At 38.3% G+C, this 18,643-nt stretch overlaps 3 protein-coding genes across 3 annotated transcripts; 1 reads left to right on the forward strand and 2 right to left on the reverse strand.

Annotated features, from left to right (window-relative positions):
• Positions 1 to 2,618: 2,618 nt before the first annotated feature.
• On the reverse strand, positions 2,619 to 4,871 carry LOC135628541 (S-adenosylmethionine synthase 1). Its single transcript, XM_065135273.1, has 2 exons — positions 4,726 to 4,871; positions 2,619 to 4,070 (listed from the first exon to the last, which is right to left on the reverse strand). Exon 2 carries the CDS (start codon positions 4,058 to 4,060, stop codon positions 2,870 to 2,872), a length of 1,191 nt encoding a protein of 396 aa, XP_064991345.1. The 5' UTR covers positions 4,061 to 4,070; positions 4,726 to 4,871; the 3' UTR covers positions 2,619 to 2,869.
• A 4,769-nt stretch (positions 4,872 to 9,640) lies between these two features.
• LOC135629674 (shaggy-related protein kinase alpha-like) lies at positions 9,641 to 14,764 on the forward strand. Its single transcript, XM_065137405.1, has 13 exons — positions 9,641 to 9,925; positions 11,372 to 11,557; positions 11,683 to 11,775; positions 12,025 to 12,084; positions 12,184 to 12,456; positions 12,857 to 12,931; positions 13,227 to 13,283; positions 13,373 to 13,513; positions 13,604 to 13,654; positions 13,764 to 13,859; positions 13,966 to 14,049; positions 14,155 to 14,257; positions 14,367 to 14,764. The coding sequence occupies exons 2-13, from the start codon at positions 11,444 to 11,446 to the stop codon at positions 14,456 to 14,458; spliced, it is 1,239 nt and encodes a 412-aa protein (XP_064993477.1). The 5' UTR covers positions 9,641 to 9,925; positions 11,372 to 11,443; the 3' UTR covers positions 14,459 to 14,764.
• A 759-nt stretch (positions 14,765 to 15,523) lies between these two features.
• On the reverse strand, positions 15,524 to 18,323 carry LOC135628220 (uncharacterized). Its single transcript, XM_065134786.1, has 3 exons — positions 18,155 to 18,323; positions 17,961 to 18,032; positions 15,524 to 15,800 (listed from the first exon to the last, which is right to left on the reverse strand). The coding sequence occupies exons 1-3, from the start codon at positions 18,296 to 18,298 to the stop codon at positions 15,636 to 15,638; spliced, it is 381 nt and encodes a 126-aa protein (XP_064990858.1). The 5' UTR covers positions 18,299 to 18,323; the 3' UTR covers positions 15,524 to 15,635.
• Between the last annotated feature and the right edge of the window lie 320 nt (positions 18,324 to 18,643).

Genomic DNA, 18,643 nt, shown 5'->3' on the forward strand with positions numbered 1-18,643 from the left:
ATAAGCACAATAATCATTAGAGAGCCCCTGAAGAATCAGAAAGACCATCATGCTTCACTCAAGATAGGGGAATGAGATCAACAGATCAAATGCAACATGAAAAGCTGAAACAAAAATGAGAGAAGAAAAAGAGAGAAGTTAGAGAGAAGCATCAACAATACCACCTTCACAGGAAGACCCTAATTGAAGAAACAAAGAGTACGCCAGTATGGATGATTAGAGTGATTTCTCATGAGGATCGATTTATACTAATTAAGGAATCAAGATTGTTGGGTATGGGGGATGACACTTGCAATTATTCCAGTGGGATATGGTAAGAAAGCGTATATTACTTTTATACATTGAATAAAGCAGTGGATCTGCTTTTGTGCTTTCCTAAACAGATCCAAGCGTTCACTCATACAGACTGAAGCCAAGTGTGGGAAAGAATACCCTCAAGGAATTCACTGCTACAGAGTCGATTTGTCCATGCGATTTGAATAAAAATAAATATAGAAAGTTGACTTGACTTGAACGGTCATGGAGGAACCTTTACATATGTTCAATGCAAGCCTTCCATTTACTTGGCATATCCAGGTTCTACCTCTCTTCTCTGTTCTTTGCTATATGGCCACTGACTGCTAAATTCCAACTTGTATCTAGCATCAACTTCTGGAATCGGGGAGGAGCAGTTTGCTAGGATTCTACAGAATTTAGTAGAGGATGAGAGGTTTATTCTACTTGTGCCTTCTTCTTCTTCTTCTTCTTTCAGTGGCATGCTCTGATAGGACACATGCAGTGTGGACAACTAGATATTGTGGAACGAATTGGAGAAAAGGCAGAAAAGAAGGTTGGTCTGAGTTAGATAAGCATGGAAAGGAGGATGATCTAATACAACGCAACCAGCCTTTAATTAGCGGATCATGAGGTGCCTGTCACAACTTGATCTTTTCTTTTTTGAATTCTTGTTTTTATCTTTTTCCTGCATATCATACCAATATTATTATTTTTTCCAATAGAATGTTCATACATTCAAAACGACAAAAGTACCCTTAATCACTCCTTTCTTTTTTTTGTTTCCTTCTTTCCCTTTTTTAAAACTCATGAACCAGTTTTTCTGGAATGTGGTGGTGTAATAGAGTTTCTTTTGTGCTTAAAGAAAAAAGAACTCATTCAATGAACCTGTTTGACCAATGCAAAATCTAAAATAAATAATATTAACATCCATCCATTTATATTAATAAAAATATAAAATAATTATAGAAAATAAAACTTAGATCGGTCTTCAGTTTAAAATTCTAATTTTCTCACCCCGTCTACACTGGAAAGCAAAGAAATGTTATTCAACGCAAAGATGTAGAAGCTCGTTCTTTGCATGTGTCAAAAGATTAGTTTAGTTATCTGAGTCTGGAGAGGCCTATCATCAGAGCAAATAATCTACCTGTCTGAGTCACTTCCAATCCTCATCTAAGCATTTTTTTTAGGTAATTAAGCATAATAAATTATTTTGTGCTTATTTTTTGTTGAGAACTGACTGTTATCTTTCCTATGTATATTTGCATAAATGAATTTCAAAACGTGGATAAGGTTGAAGATCCTAATAGACTGTCTGAGCAATTGGAGGAGCTCAGTCGGAAGAAGACGAGGGGATGTAAGCTGTAGGTGTCAATCCACATTCCTTTCTGGTAATTTTGAGCATATCTGACAAAGAAATTTGTGCATATCTTTCTTAGAATCAATTAATGATGAGTTGAAATTCAATTGCCCAAGTTGGATATGACTCGGAGCCAATCGAGATCTCATTTCATGTCTAACTCTTGTTGGTATCAGGAACAACCAAATTCAGGAGATGTCGAATCCTACAAAACTACGTCGGGGGTGTATTAGGTAAAAGTTCTTTGATGCTTGAGTTAGTTTGGGAGTTTGGTGTCGATGAGGAGCTGAGAATGGTAAAGCCGAAGGCACTAATTGAATGAGACAATCTCGCACTTGAAACCTTTTGTAGTGTGACTTAGGATCATTATACTGATAGACGTGTATTGATGTCGGGGATGGTTTCATGTATTCCCCAACCCAAGTGAAATTGTGTTAAATCGAATCTAGAGAATATGTAACGGGTCAGTAACATTTGGAGAGTGTCATCATGTCAGCCACACATGATGGAAGTGAACATAACATTGAGATATTAGTTATTTGATACTAAGATGTCGGCCATATAATACTGAAGTATTGGTCACATTATTATTTTTCTATCGTCTCTTAGTTCTGATGCAAATGGATGATGGTATTTCTATTTATCAGATCCTATTCTAAATCTCTGATGTAATGCTTTGGGCGACTGGTCGAGGCAATGAGACAATTGAGAGATAATGAACAAGTAGATGTTGCTCATATTTAATACTTTAGTAGATTACTTCGTGAATGATTACAGCTTGTTGAAAGCTAATGTGATGAACATTGGGAAGATGTATTTGACTGGTACGTAATAAATAGTTTCAGAATTAATTTGTATAAGGATTATTCAGTTCGTTTAGTCTTCTTTTTCTCTTGATTTAAACTCATAATTGGCACAGGAATTAGCAAAATTTTATGATCATAGAAGAGAAAAAAGAATGCTTATCCTTCCTGGAAATAATGCATTGAGATAAACTGCAAGATCCATAAGCATCATTTCTCAACTTAATAGAGTACAATATCAATGCCCCCAACACCTCTAGAAAGAGTAACGCACACTTCCTCTTCTTTCATCAAACCAACGACAAGAGCACATCAAGAACAGGAGACAGGCAAAATAACATGGAACGATTGGAATCAGAACTACCAAAAAGATTGGGAGTTCTACAACAGCTAATAAGAACGATGTAGATGTAAAGACATGCATGGTAGGTTTTTAGGCAGCAGGCTTCTCCCATTTAAGAGGCTTGACCACCTCCCAGGTGAAGTCGGGGTCGTCCCTTCCAAAGTGTCCGTAAGCTGCAGTCTTGAGGTACCTGCCATTGCCTCCCCTCTTCAAGTCGAGGTTGATGGTGATCATTCCCGGCCTGAAGTCAAAGTTCTCCTTCACAATCTTCAGGATCTCCTTGTCTGGGATATTGCCAGTGCCGTAGGTGTCCACGAACACCGACAGAGGCTCAGGCACACCGATTGCGTACGACACCTGCACAATGCAGCGGCGAGCGAGGCCACTGGCGACAATGCTCTTCGCCGCCTGTCGGACTATATAGGCGCCGCTGCGGTCGACCTTGGTGGGATCTTTGCCTGAGAAGGCGCCACCACCGTGAGCTCCCCAGCCACCGTACGTGTCGATGATGATCTTGCGGCCGGTGAGCCCAGCATCTCCGTGGGGACCGCCGATGACGAAGCGCCCGGACGGGTTAAGGTGGAAGATGGTCTTCTCGTCCAGGTACTTTTCGGGGATGACAGGCTTGATGACATGTTCCTTGAGGTCGGCAGCAATCTCGTCGTTGGTGACGGTCTCGTCGTGCTGGGTGGAGATCAGCACGGTGTGGACGCGGATGGGCACCATGGCGCCGTGGTCATTCTGGTACTCCACCGTGACCTGGGTCTTCCCGTCGGGCCTCAGCCAAGGGCAGGTGCCGTTCTTGCGGACCTCCGTGAGGCGGGCACCGAGCTTGGTGGCAAGGACGTGGCTGAGGGGCATAAACTCGGGGGTCTCGTCGGTTGCGTACCCGAACATGTGGCCCTGGTCACCGGCACCGATCTCCTCAGGGCGTTTGGTGAAATGCCCATGGACGCCCTGCGCGATGTCAGGAGACTGCTGCTCGATGTTGACGAGCACCTTGCAGTGATCGGCGTCCAGGCCAACATCATCGGACACGAATCCGATCGAGCGGCACGTTTCGCGAACGATCTTTTCATAGTCGATGTTGCCCTTGGTCGTGATCTCCCCAAACACCATGACCATGTTGGTCTTGGTGCAGGTCTCACACGCAACCTTGCTGTCAGCGTCTTGCGCGAGGCAGGCATCAAGAATAGCATCGGAGATCTGGTCGCAGAGCTTATCAGGGTGCCCCTCGTTCACGGATTCAGAGGTGAAAAGGAAGGTATCGTTGCTGGCCATCTCGTTCAATCTGGAAAACAGTGAGGATAGTATCAAATCACATGATAATGATCTACGAAGTAATTTAATGGCATGCTATTGTATATTGCCATCGTGCATCGCATCGATCTTAAAGTAAATCTTATGATTTCATCAAGAAATCCTCTAAATCGAGCAAGAAAGTTGGATCTGATCTTAGTGTAAGCCACTATTTCATCAATAAATCCTCTCAATCAAGCAAGAAAGTTAGATCTGATCTTAGTGTAAGCCACTATTGCAACGAGAACGACCAAGTTGGGTTTCGACGCATGAAAATGAATTAGAAACTCAAGAATCCCAGGGTCCCGAGTAGATCCAGCTAAAAGCAAATCAAAACCATAGCATCTCCATGCTTCCTAGCAGATCTCTGCCGCAATGCTCAACGAAACCTAAAACAGAGCGGGCGTGGTGGATTCTTCTAAAAAAAAAAGAAGAGATCTAAAACCCGAAAGAACAACTAGAGACAGCAAATCTGCGCTTATCAAGAGGAGCCAGCCATCCCTCTCCAGATCAAAGATCCAAAGAACAACACCACGAGAAACAAGAGAAGAGCATCGAAACTAAACGATCTAACGAAGAAAAGAACAAAGCAGCTGGAGATCTGAAGGCGACCGAAACAGACTAGGAGGAGAAGCAGAAGTCCTCACCTTTGGACGCGGATTGCAAGCTGGAGTTCCTCGAGCAACCCCTTTCACGGCCTCTTCCTCTCCGATCGACCCCGATATTTATAGACGAATAAATACTTCTTTGCAAACCCTGTAGTATCCTCCTCTGGTTTGTACCCGGTGGTTGAATCGCGTTATGATCATGGGGCCCGCTATCAAAGCGGTAGGGCGCTGCTGGAGTCTGTGATTATACGTATCTTTTCCAAACTTTTTAAGACCGACTCCTCTCACTTACACAAAATGTAATTGGCAACAACGTGGACTCACGTGCGGGCCCCATAAGATCCACTCTGCTTCTGGCAATCACAAGACAGGCAGGTGAGGCGAGGAAACCCAAAACGGGTAACAGGAGTTTCTCAGATCCAGATCTGATGGCTGGAGGAACCTTTTTCCACCGCGCCATCGCAGCCGTCGGATCAGTTCGGATCCTGCAGTTGAGTTTGGTTGGAGTCGGCGAGGAACAGAGACCCGCAGCTGGGGCCCACGGATTCGGTGACCAACCGCGCAGGGCCCCACTGGGTCCGTCACAACAATTTTTTAATAAGGAGATTTTTTTGGGGCGATTTTCCGGAAAAAAAAAACTCTTTTTTTGGTTTTTCAGTACCCCTATTTTTATTTTTTTTAATGATACCTTTTATTTTTTTTAATCTCATAAAAGTCCCTCCTCACAACTTCTTGCTCCGTCTCGTCACTAGGTCTCGTCATCTCGTGTTGTCCATAGAGGTCTCATCCACGAAGATCTCGTCATAGACCCTATAAGATCGATCATCATTATCGTCCTCATCGTCGTTGCTTTGTTTTCGTCACGTCATTATCACCCCTCACTCTCCAATACTTCAACCCGCTACTTTTGTTTTATGTCATCACTTCGATCACACATAGGACTTTTTCTCTCTCCTCCTTGTCTTATTTTCAAATTATTTTGCTTTCCTAATCGAACAGTGATAATGAAAAGAAATATGTGAGCAAAAGTAACAAAGACCCGAGAGATAATGAACAGAAGGACGAAAATATCAAGGTTTTTGACTACGAGAGGGCTCGAAAGGACGAAGGCAATAAAGAGACTTACATGATTAAAAAAAAAAGAACATCATTTAAAAAATTTAAAATAAAAATATCTTTGGTTCGAAATTTAATATGTCGGGATTGGTTAAAGTAAAAATTGAAGCATTTTAGTATTAGTTTTCAAGAATCCACATATATCCAATCCAATTAAGTTTGATCATTTGTGAAATATATATATATATATATATATATATATTTAAATGTCAGATTCCAACAAATAATGCTTGAAAAAAGGTCAACAGGACATCCAATGAGAGGAATCCCCACAAGAAGATGGTGGTGAGCCACTACTTGGTGGGGCCGTTTGTTCCGGATTCACCATGGCGGTGGTAGGTGAAGGTTAGGTGTGTGTGTGTGTGTGTGAGAGAGAGACTTGTGGTTTTCAACCTGTTGACATCACGATGCGTATACATACACGTCCACTCTTCCAAGCCACCATCTGTGATGTCCGCACCCTCTTGCCTCATTCACTAGCATGCATTACACATGTTAGATCTGTTTTGATTTTGGCTGTAATCCCAAAAGAATGATACAATCATATTGATAATTTTTGGAGAATGATATCAATAAATTTTAGTATATTAATTAATCAATTAATTAATTAAATTAGCATAGATTTTAATGAAACGTCATAAGATCATGGGATCATATCCCACATTCTCTGTCTATTATCCTTTCAAAAAAAGAAAAAAAGAGTGCAATTAGGAGAAACGAGCCACTAATTAGATATGTGACTAAGAACTTTTTGAAGTGCGGTAGTTGGTTGCCGACTCGGGGATTGAGTGGTTGGGGATCGCCAAATTGATGTGACTTTGGAGGTTTTTGATCTAATTTAGCGCCATATCATATTTGTTTAATTGGGTGGGGTTCGATCAAGTCATGTTAAATTTATAATTCTCTAATCGTAAATATAATTGGACCAAATTTGATATCGTGAACTATTGGTGTCAAGAGTCAATTAATTAATTCATAAGAATTGATTTAGTTATTTTAAAATAAATATTATATGATATATTAAATATTAATTATAAATTGATATTTATTAGAGGAAGAATCAGTGGCATTATAGTTAATCTGACATGATTTGAATCCATATACACAGGACGGATGAGGGTATTGTCAAGATATCTCTTGAGCTTATCAGGGTTTTAGTTTAAAGAACTTATGACTCAAAGGATGACTTGTGTTATCGTATCAAAAATAACTTTTTATATCAGATAAAATGTGAGGGATATGCTATATAATATTTCTCAAGGGATAATATATAATTATTTTCTTTTGGATTATTATGTAGATAACTAAGATAGATAATTTGTAATCGTCGACTTACATTCATATGAGTGGATAAAAGAGATAGGTTTTGTTTTCTGTGTTGACTAAATTATTATGTCTATAGTTACTTATCAGATGATGAATGATCGATGATATTTCTCATATCAATATTATAAAAATATGATAAAAAATAAAGAAAAAATTGATAGAGATAGATTTATGCAACTTCATGAGATAAACTCGATTGATTATGAGATATTAATGTTTAGTTCATACATAAAATTTATCTTGTTTCAAGAAAATATTAGTATAAATCGGTCGCAATAGACTGTCCAAATCAGATGTTTGTGTTTTGATCGTTAAGATTCAATAAATTGTCTTTTCCTCGGAAAAATAAAAAGAAAAAGTTTTGAATAGCATACAATTACGTAATCCTTGAAAAATTAAGAGCCTGTTTCCTATTCTTTCATATTTCCTCCTCCCCACTCATTACGTATTTTTTCTTGCCATCCGTGTCTTTTTCTTGATAAGATATATTTTGGGTCTAAGACACGTCACAATCGATGCCACGTCGCACTACAGCCAAGTCAGCAAAAGGAGCACCCCCACGCGGAATCCGTACCGAGGTGCTGTTTGACATATCTCGTCCCAAGACACGTCACAATCGATGTCACGTCGCACTACAGTCAAGTCAGCAAAGGGAGTACCACCACACGCTAAGTCAGAATCCGTACCGATGTGCTGTTTGGCATATCTCGTCCCATATGTTCGGGACGGTGCCATATGACGTCGTCTCAGGATGACTACCGTACAGAAGCACCATCTCATCCCTCAAGGATCAACCGTCATGAATCCATGTACGACCGATCCTTCCTCGTATCATGATCAAAGGAAGACGTTGATTTCTTGCACTGTCTCCATGCGCTGCTGCTACTATTTCACCGACCTTCCTCGGATCATGATCAAAGGAAGACGTTGACATCGGTCAAACCACGTTTAACTCGGTCCCTCCTCATACGTTTCATGTTGGATCAAACGATGGCTTCGTGCGAAAGAGTTGGGAACATCTCTTCCATTTGTTGCCACGCTTGCAGATGCATCGCCGCTATCTCTCTTACGCAAACCCAAACAAAAAGCCTTGGGAGGACAAGTCTTCTTTTGCTGAGGCGTCACCATCTTCAACAACCCATTCGATTCCTTCCCAAGTCAAGCTTTTCTTTTCTTTTCTTTTCTTTTATGAGTCTCGTGATATTGATATTTTTTTGTGGTGTATAAAATGATGCTGTTTAGTTTGGCTAAAAAACATATTTGTTATGGTTTTATTATTGATTCTAAAAATATATTATATGATTTAAACCCAAAAAATAGAGAGAGAGAGAGAGAGAGAGAGAGAGAGAGAGAGAGAGAGAGAGAAAACAATGGAAAAACGAAGATATATGTGAAGAAGTCTAATTTGCTATTATTATGATTGACAAATAATACTTACGAGTTTCACTATGTTTGAATCACCATTTAATTATCTAAAAATCGACGTTCGAATTGAATATTATTTATTTTATTCGAATCCAATCCAAACCTCCATTAGGGTGATGGAACACAGGCATTTTCTTCTTTTCAGAAATAAATTCACTTGATTAATTCAACCTAAGGAGAGAGAGAGAGAGAGAGAGAGAGAGAGAGAGAGCAATTCATTATAGTTTCACTTGAAACAATTGGATGATTCACGTTGGTATTTGAGTTCCAAATTGAATTATTTGGCTTTCATGAGTTTAATAAGCCTTATGCCTCTCATTGTTTTTGTTGTTTCATTCAAAAAAAATAGAAAAAAATTATATGATATTAAATAATTGTAACATCCCATTAGTCCCACGTTGGAAGTGGACAATACGTATGATTAACTTATATGAGTCTGATGAGTATATTAAGAATCAAAATGGAGTTATTGGCAATAACATATTTATATGTTTACTTAAATTCGACATTTATCGTTTGTACAATAATACACTAACTATGAAATACCTTACTAGATTTTCATTTACGTAATATTATAATATCTTTAAGGAGTCTAACACACGTAAAACTATATGGGTGAAAATAAAAAATATTATATTATATTATTCTTATTTTTAAATACTTATTTTGTTTCTTAAAAAGTATTTGATCCCATTTTTCTTCATTTTGGTTTATTTTAAGAAAAAAATAATAAACCACATAAATAGAACTTGGATCCATCACCTTTGAGAGATAAGATAAATATATTTTTTAAAAAATATTATTTGAAAAAAAAAGAAATGATCGATGATGAAAATCTAAAACCCAATATTTTTTCGGTAAATCATCCAAAATTGAGAAATTCAACTCTATAATAACACTTGATTCTAATTATTACATAAAAAATAAAACAATTTTAAACTCCTCTTCATTAAAAAAAGGAAATACACTAAAAATAAAATAGGAAAAACGAGGGCAAATAAGTAATTGAGTCTCCTTAGGGGTATATATGTCATTTCATTCCAGTAATTATTATATGGGGAGGCGTGGGATCCGATTTTGGAACGGCCCATCAAAAAGCAGCTCTCTTTTGACTGTTCTCACATCACTCCTCTGACCTCTCTCCACCACCTTTTCCTCCCTTTGCCACCAACAACAAGAAATTAGAGGTGGAAAAATCGTCTACCAAGCAATCGAGAGGCGCATTGGAGACCCCTCGATCTCTGATCCCTATCTGGATCACTAGCGCAGTTCACAACGAGGAGAAGAAGCAGCAGCAGGCAGCGGTCGTCGATCTGTGTCTCCGTGTGCGCGGTGAATTGGGAGGATGATTCCGGGACCGGTTGTTGGTGTCGTAAGATCTCCTCCGAGCTCCCAAAGTTGCTTTCTTTATCTTGTTTCAGCGGTCGATTAGTGTGGTTCGCGACAAGATCGGTCCTTTTCTTGGCTTTTGCCCTCGGATCATGCGTTTTGCTTTCTTGAAATCCTGGGAGCTTGATGCGTTTGTCCTCGAGGGAGAGTTTGGTTGAGATCGTTTCAGTGTGTAATTTGTTTGCGAATAATTACAGGATTTCTTAAGGGAAACTAGGGATTTTGAATCTCGATTGGACTCGTTGTCATGTAGCCCTAGATCTTCTTTATTCTGAATTGTGAGTTACTCTGCTACTGGGTACGCTTGTTCTTCTTTTCAGGTTGCTGCAAGCATCACATTTTCCTGTCAATCTTTTCGTTTTACTCCTAATTTTAGTTTCTTCCTTGTTAATTTGTTGGGCATCTCTTTTGGAATCATGGAGATTCCTCCCGAACACTTCCACACAAATTTATTTGCTGGATCGGTATACCTTCCTGAAAGATTGGAAATGACTGAGGATGCCACTGAATTAAAGGTTCTCATGAGCTTTAGGTAACACCACTTGGTGTTCATGGCATAGATGCCATTGCGTTTGCTGGTAAATCTCAAATAAGTTGCGGAATATTGCTGGTTGCGCACTAGAGGGATGATGTTAATATCAATAATTAAAGTTAGAGTTGCATGAACATGCAGTGAGACAATTAAACATGTGATTGTGCACTGACGAGCTATTTATTTATGAGAATGCATCTATGTAAATGGAGACTAGTGGATGATGATTGAATTAGAAATCTAAGCTCTGAAGAGTTTTCCTTTTTGAATAACTATTTACTTAGTAAGTATGTAACAAATTTACATCACGTTTCTGAATTGCTCCATAGGTCACATGTATAAAATGCATTTTTGTTGATTCATCATGTGATGTGTTTCGGTTGCTAGTAGCATGCTCTTATTTACTATAACTAGTACTGTGATATGCATTAACTATGACATTCATTTAGTTCTACACACCTCTTGATTTTCTGGCAGCTTCCTGATCATACCTATTAAACACTCAAGTTAATGATAAGTTAGAGACAATGAAGATCTTCAATTAGATACAAAGATTGTAAGTGTGGCATGAGACATGGCAGATCAAAATATTAGAATGCACCTCAGGGCACAAGTTCCAAGCAGCAAAGCCCATAAGAATTGGACTTCAAATTCTGTGAATGCATGAAATTTAAAATTTATTTTTTACAGAATTTATCTACTTCTTGCTCTTTTTTTTGGTCTTTTTGTGCAACTCAATTTAATTGAAATTCCTACAAAATGAAATTTCCTTGAAGTTCATGAATTTGTCTTAATCTTTTCCTCTGTTGCATGAGAACTTTTTCATTGACCAGGAGAGATACCGAGAGGAATAGTTTGTCGGCCTGCCTGCTGACATGTCTTTCATTTTCTTAACAGGTAAATGAACAACTTAATTTTAATAGTCTTGCTTAAGACAAATTGAAAGGAGGGGATTTCCTATTGAAGTGGATGACTTCAATTAGTGTGGTGCCCTCGATGGGGCTAAGAAACACCAGTGGAACAATTGGTGCTGTGGACAGGTTGCCAGATGAGATGAAAGACATGAAAATAAGGGATGACAAGGTAGATGAGTAACACCAGTTATGCATCTAGTGACTAGTGCTTGTACTTTGTGTCACTATGATAGTAGAATACGGCCAATAAATTAGTTGTTTCACCAAATCAACTAATTTAATGAACTACTGCAGGAAGCTGAAGAAACAGTGGTTGATGGGAATGGCACAGAAACTGGTCATATAATTGTTACAACAATTGGAGGTAGAAATGGTCAGCCAAAACAGGTAAAAAGAGCTTTTTTCAATATGCTATAGAAATGTAGGAATGCGTTTTAACCTATTTAGAAGAACTGGATTTTTGATATGAATTATGGAGGAAAGACTAAAAAATTCGATTGGCTCGGTACTATAGATAAATTGGTATCATACATGGTTAACATCTTAGGTTTTCTTCTTTATGCTTCAGCCTTATTTTTCTTGGATGAATGCATTTGCACACTCATTCTCTTAATAATCTGTTCATTTTGATGGCAGACCATAAGCTATATGGCTGAGCGTGTTGTTGGACATGGCTCATTTGGTATAGTATTCCAGGTCAGTTTCTAAACAGTTGAGCTTACAAAGTACTTCTGTTTTTATCATCCTGCAGATGAGATAATAATAGTAATCGGCATTATTCTTTTCTGTTTATAGGCTAAATGTCTTGAGACTGGTGAAACAGTAGCCATAAAGAAGGTTCTGCAAGACAAGAGGTATAAAAACCGTGAATTGCAGACCATGCGCTTTCTTGACCATCCAAATGTCATTTCTATGAAGCATTGTTTTTTCTCAACTACTACGAAGGATGACCTGTACCTGAACTTGGTACTTGAGTATGTTCCAGAGACAGTTCATCATGTTATCAAACACTACAACAAGATGAACCAACGAATGCCTCTAATATATGTGAAACTATACATGTACCAGGTTAGCAGGAGTTTACTGTCGTTGCAACTTCTGTTTATTATTTGTTTTTTGGACCTTTGTTTTGGTTGGTGAATTTTCAACATATGCATTTCATTAAGTTTAAATAGATTCTTAAAAGTTATTATTGTTAAGTCCTCACTGTTCGTGTAGTCAACACCTAATTTTTTGGGGTCACTTTTATCACCAAAGACTAATTCTTGAAGTAAATATTCTGATATTTGCTGCTGATAGGTGTATCTGTTGGCTCCACAATGCTGCAGGATGGAGATTTCATTTTATGAAAATATAGACAGAACATTCAATCTTACATGCCAAATAGTTTATTTCTTTTTTTTTTTCTCTGAACACTCTTGAATTCTTGTGGTGCACTTTTTCTGATTCTGTTTTGTTACTACAACAGATCTGTAGAGCGTTGGCCTATATTCATGGCAGCATTGGAGTATGCCATAGAGACATAAAGCCCCAGAATCTTCTGGTATATATTCACTCTATTGTATTAATTTAGTATTTATATATTTTTTTTCATTTTAAACACCTTATTCCACTAAATCTAATATAAATGTTGGTTGTTATTCTTACCTTGATAAATTAATTTTTTTATTGATCAATTATAAAGTTACATTTTTGTTCGCTTGAAGTTATTTTGAAATGGTTGGAGATATATGGTGCTTAGTATACAGAGACATTGATGTGGGTTTCATCTGATTTCATTACGAGTTTCATCTCTTATGTCCTAAATCAGTAGTGAACTTACATTTTACTTAAAACAGGTCAACCCACACACTCACCAGCTAAAAATATGTGACTTCGGGAGTGCAAAAGTCTTGGTATATATTTTTTCTTTTCATCTGTCAAATTGATGTCAATCGATTTAATTCAATAGCATATACATTTAGCTTTTCTTTTGTTTATGCAGGTAAAAGGAGAACCAAATATTTCATATATATGTTCCAGATATTATAGGGCTCCTGAGCTTATATTTGGGGCTACTGAGTATACTACGGCAATCGACATCTGGTCTGCTGGGTGTGTTCTTGCAGAACTTATGCTAGGACAGGTAAACTAACATGGAAGACTTTTTCTGTGGATACTTTCTAGTCCTGCATACATTTCACATGCCAATTTACAATGGTTTGTTATTTGGTAGCCTCTCTTTCCAGGAGAAAGCGGAGTTGACCAACTTGTTGAAATAATAAAGGTAATACAACTGTTAACCCATGCCTCTACTGCTGCCTAAACGATATCTTTGTTTGCGTTTTACTATTTGCTACAGCTGACCTTTTATGATGTGTATTTTTCCAATTCAGGTTCTAGGTACACCCACAAGGGAAGAAATTAAATGCATGAACCCAAATTACAATGAATTTAAATTCCCACAGATAAAGGTTCATCCTTGGCACAAGGTACTATAATAAGTGTTTTCCTATGGTTTCCAACTATAACCTACTCAGGCTATTTGCTTTTACTTATCTGCTATAGAAGTCTTATTATTGTCATCTGTTTGCTCAGATATTCCATAAACAAATGCCTCTTGAAGCTGTGGATCTTGTCTCTAGGCTTTTGCAATACTCCCCAAGCTTGCGATGCTCTGCGGTGAGTATAAACTACGGATATTGTGATCATCTTTATATCCTCATCAATATTTTTCATGTTTTTATCCAGCTTGATTATCGTGCGTCTTTGTATAATTAAATGCAGTTGGAAGCATTAATTCATCCATTCTTTGATGAGCTTCGAAATCAAAGTACCCGCTTACCCAATGGTCGCTTTTTGCCCCCTCTCTTTAATTTCAAGCCTCATGGTAAGTCTTTTGTATGAAGTAGACTTCTGCAGGTCTTATTATCATCATCAAATCTGTTGGCCTAGAAGGAACTCAACGTATTTATTTGATATCCTTTTGTGACAACCAGAGTTGAAGGGTGTGCCAACCGTGATGGTCGCAAAGTTGATTCCAGAGCATGCAAGAAAGCAATGTGTCGGTTTAGGATCACAAGCTGGCTGAAATAAAAATGACCTGCGAATAGCAGATGCCCATTTGCCCCAGGAAAGATATGCACTTGTTATGATTGGTGAACGATGTACACAGTATAAGTGAATGCTGTTTCCTATGGTAGTAGAATCCTTGTCCCTTCAAGCAGATAAAGAAGTCTCTGTTCATCTTCCAAAGTCCTAGAAGATCTTTGCCTAACAGCCGCACAAAGTCAAATGTGTAACATCTATGCATGTTTAAGATTGCACTGATCTGCTTGAACCATGGATCAGAATGTTCTTTTCTGTTCTGCTTCAGTGTGATTACCATGTTGATTTATAGTTGGTGAAATGTCTACTGATGCATATATCCTACATTGTTCAGGTCTTTGATCATCCTGCTGGCGATAGCAAACCTTCTGTATAACTTGTAATTTCTTTCTGTCCTTGTCGCTGAAATATAATCGTTGTAGCCATTGTCAAAGACATGCTATGGCAATTCCAATTCTTTAAAAGCATATCCATACTCATTGCAGCTTTTCTTGCTCCCCCTGGTTTCAAAAATCTCAATAAAGTTGCCTTTTTTGTGATGCTCTTCCTATTCGGCAGACAAAAAGAAAGTTTTATTTCTGCTCACAGAACACCCCTAAAGACGTGTTCTGAAGCTTGAATTCAAGCAACAAGCGCTAGCTGATAAATATTAGCCAACTTGGACTTGTTTGCTTGGCCAAAAGAAGTAGATTGACAACAAGCATTGCCCTTGTTTTGTGTGTGTGTTTTTTCCCATCCATGACTGTAGCTAACAGGAAGACTAATCCCTGTTTTGCAATGATAACATTTCAGATTACCTGCCTGATTTCTTTTCACCTTTTGGCATCAAGGATTCAGAGTTTAGTTCCTATTCTCTCTTCTTCTTGTTGTCAGATAGTAAAACTTCACACATCAATGTCCATGGAGCATCTGAATACCCATCTCGGTTGTTGCTCATAACCACATTGCAAGTCAGCAGAGGCAAGTCGTAATAGTTCATGATCTCAGACTCATTCAAGTGCCAAAGGTTCGGAAAAAATGGGCCTTGACCACCAAAACATAGATGACAGTTCCGCAATTTCAAACATTTTCATTCAAAAATCGATAAGTATTTTCATGATTACAATGGTTTGAAGCCGAATGCAAAAGTTAATCTGTGAATTGAAGAAACAGAATCAGCTTCATGCCTGGTCCAGCAGACTGCAAGTGAATTCAGCATTTTTCAGTTCCAGTTTCTCCGCCTTGGAGACAACATCTAAAGAAAGCGGCCTAAAACTCCGATCTGGGCCATAGAAATGTGGAAAGTAGGTGCCCTCAGCAGCTTCATATATTAACTCCTCACCAACCTTTAATAGTAAAATAAAACCTGTGAGCTTGTTGAAGCTACAATTCAAGTTGTGTGATGATTTTATCTTATAAGGCGGTATAAAATGACAGGTAAATATCCATGTACTCAACACAAAATAGTTATGACATTATGATTTACCAATTTTTTGTTGCATATTATAGAAGATAGAAGATGTTAAAACAGCATAGGAGACATTGTGAAATGCTATTTAAAAAAGAATTAAATAATAATAATAAAAACAAGATTGGTTTGTGGCACTTACATGCATGGTACAGCGTTTCAAAATTTGGTTTTAGCATCAACAAATGTAATCTTAGGAATCACTCGATCAAGCTGACCTCCAGATTGCAATGTTAGAGATTGTGAGTACACATATGACAGTGTAAAATTAAATTATCTACAAGACCATGTACAGTAGTTAACTATCTTAAATTTAGTTCCCAAAAGCTAGATGAAAAAGAAAGAACAATACAGTACAGGAGATCTGCCCAATGCAGCGAAGCAGAGTGCAGTGGAATAAGTCCTCCACGAAAATTACAAACATGTGGATATTCTTTTATCAAAAGTATCCTATGTGGTAATTTGCCTGAGACAAGTAATCATTTCTTTCTAGGCTGTGAATCAGAACTTCAAGGCAGATTTTGATAAAAGGTAATCTGAAGTACCATCAAATGTTTGGGAGATCTGGAGAAAGAATAACTTGAGAATGTTTCGAGAAGGGATGGGATCAGTTGGTATTGGCTGTTGCTGGAGAATATGATTCCAGTGGAATTTGTATTTCTGATGAAAAAAGAAATACTGTAGACGTTGAAAACAACAGATTTATCTCAAAGCCACTTACAATTCTGATTTATTGTGTCATGTCAGTTTAGAAGGATGTTTTCTTTTGTTTGACTTGTCCAGTTCTTTTGTCAGTCTTGCATGCAAGGGAGGGTGTTTGATTGCTGTTTGCGTTCAGCTCATTTGCAGGAAGCTTGCTGGCTTCATGTTTTGTATATACGACACTCGTATGGCAGGAATCAAAAAACTAGAAGTGAATTATATTCAACCCAGAAACTAAAGATTGGTTAATGCATGGGGATATCAAGTAAACAAACTGCACATGGAAGAAGACAAGATCAAGGTATCCAACAGAATTTTTTTACAGGGAACACATCCAATATGACACAAATTTATATCGGATCACTAGTTCAGGTATCTAAATTAAGTTTCTTATGCTTGTGATCACATAGATTAGATGCTTGAAGGTGCAGTGGAAACTAAAAACTGCCCATGAGCTAAAAGTTCTTATTATGATGATCAGACCTGAGGATCTAAAACACAAGCACTGGCATCCATGTCATCTTAGATACTTTGATTTAACATAGGACATAGAAGTGTGTTTTTATAACAGAGCTAAAAGTTGGCGATTAAACGTAGTAGTTGTTGCTGTTGTACAAACTCTTCCTCAAATGATGAGTGCATTGAGTTTCAGTACACTTCCAAATGCAGCCTTGCTACATGTTTACTTTAGCATACCATGTGGCAAGTCTCCAAACACAACTTCATAACCATGGTGTAAGAAACAATACAACCTTTTCAATTATGGCAAAATTCCATTGCATGGATTCAGCATTCATGGCAGAAAAATTAGTTAAAGTGAACAATGAACATATGTATACATAATACTTGTAGACGAACCATTTGTCTTAAGAATAGAACAGATGTGCTGCATCTAATCTTTCTAAAAGAGCTAGGATCTCAACCATCCATGTCTATATTCAACAAAATAAACTATTTGCAAAAATTGATCAAAGACAAGGACAAATTCGATTGTCATCGAAAGTGTTCGTGTTCAACTAAATCTATATGTCAATGACCAACAAGTCAGCCAGAAATTACAAGTTCTAAAGACCAACATTTATTTCAAACATCATAGATGATCCATATACCCAATATTCCAACAAGTAATCGATGGGAAGGCCATATGACACATAACACATATATGCCCAGACAACAGAAACGTTTTCATCAGAAGGTACTGTAGGTTTTGACAAGCTCTTCACCAAATAATCGGTATTAATCCATCATATGACACAAGCATCCAGGGATTAGGCGAGCGATTAAGGTGACCATTATCTTATCACAAAAAGAGTTCGAGTCTTGTGCCCTAACTTACCTTGGTCGCGTCGATTTGGAGCAAGTAAAGGTCCTCCCTACCGCGGAAAAAGTTGTTCAGAACCATCCTCACCTGCCCAAGATTGAAACTTTAAGCAATTTCATACATCAAAAAGATCAACAGCGAAAAGAAAACGAGACGATCAGATCTCTTTGTTTCACTTTCTGCGAATTTTCGGGTTCCGCTGTACCTACCTGATCAAGGTCACTGAGGTGAATACAACCAGTTCTTCGGTCGAGACTTCCGCCCAGAGTGGCGCCCGTCCTCTGCAGCTCCTCCCATTCTCCCGAGGTGCTCACTCTGTAGACGAACCCGTCTTTGGGGACTCTCTTCTCCATTTCTTTGGGCTCTCTTCTCCGTTACCCACAACGACCAAGCTACATCAAAACGTGGGATGACGATCAAAACGGATACCCGTTTCACACTTCGATCCGACCCATTTCTCCGGTCGCGGATCCATACAACAGGGTTCAGCCGGCCGATTAGTAGCTTATCGAACTCTTATACTTGATTAAACTGGATCCGTTAAACAAGTGTACACGTGCAATCCTTGTAATCTTCTTCGCCAGCTTAAAGGAAATCGGATCTACACGTGAAATCCGACAAGGATCCGAAAAAGAAATCACATGTAGAGTATATGTGATATTTACGAAGACTATTAACGTCGCCTTCATATCATTAAG

This window comes from Musa acuminata, chromosome BXJ3-1 (assembly GCF_036884655.1).
Source record: "Musa acuminata AAA Group cultivar baxijiao chromosome BXJ3-1, Cavendish_Baxijiao_AAA, whole genome shotgun sequence".
Classification (NCBI taxonomy): Eukaryota; Viridiplantae; Streptophyta; class Magnoliopsida; order Zingiberales; family Musaceae; genus Musa; species Musa acuminata.

What these genes read in the sequence shown, in the direction of transcription:
- LOC135628541 (XM_065135273.1), bottom strand. Translation starts at nt 4,060, where the DNA reads ATGGCCAGCAACGATACCTTCCTTTTCACCTCTGAATCCGTGAACGAG.
- LOC135629674 (XM_065137405.1), top strand. Translation starts at nt 11,444, where the DNA reads ATGACTTCAATTAGTGTGGTGCCCTCGATGGGGCTAAGAAACACCAGT. An exon ending in CAAGCTTGCGATGCTCTGCG is followed by an intron (nt 14,050 to 14,154) that starts GTGAGTATAAAC and finishes AATTAAATGCAG; the next exon opens with TTGGAAGCATTAATTCATCC. An exon ending in CTTTAATTTCAAGCCTCATG is followed by an intron (nt 14,258 to 14,366) that starts GTAAGTCTTTTG and finishes TGTGACAACCAG; the next exon opens with AGTTGAAGGGTGTGCCAACC.
- LOC135628220 (XM_065134786.1), bottom strand. Translation starts at nt 18,298, where the DNA reads ATGGAGAAGAGAGTCCCCAAAGACGGGTTCGTCTACAGAGTGAGCACC. An exon ending in ACCTCAGTGACCTTGATCAG is followed by an intron (nt 18,033 to 18,154) that starts GTAGGTACAGCG and finishes AATCTTGGGCAG; the next exon opens with GTGAGGATGGTTCTGAACAA. An exon ending in TCCAAATCGACGCGACCAAG is followed by an intron (nt 15,801 to 17,960) that starts GTAAGTTAGGGC and finishes TTACTATTAAAG; the next exon opens with GTTGGTGAGGAGTTAATATA.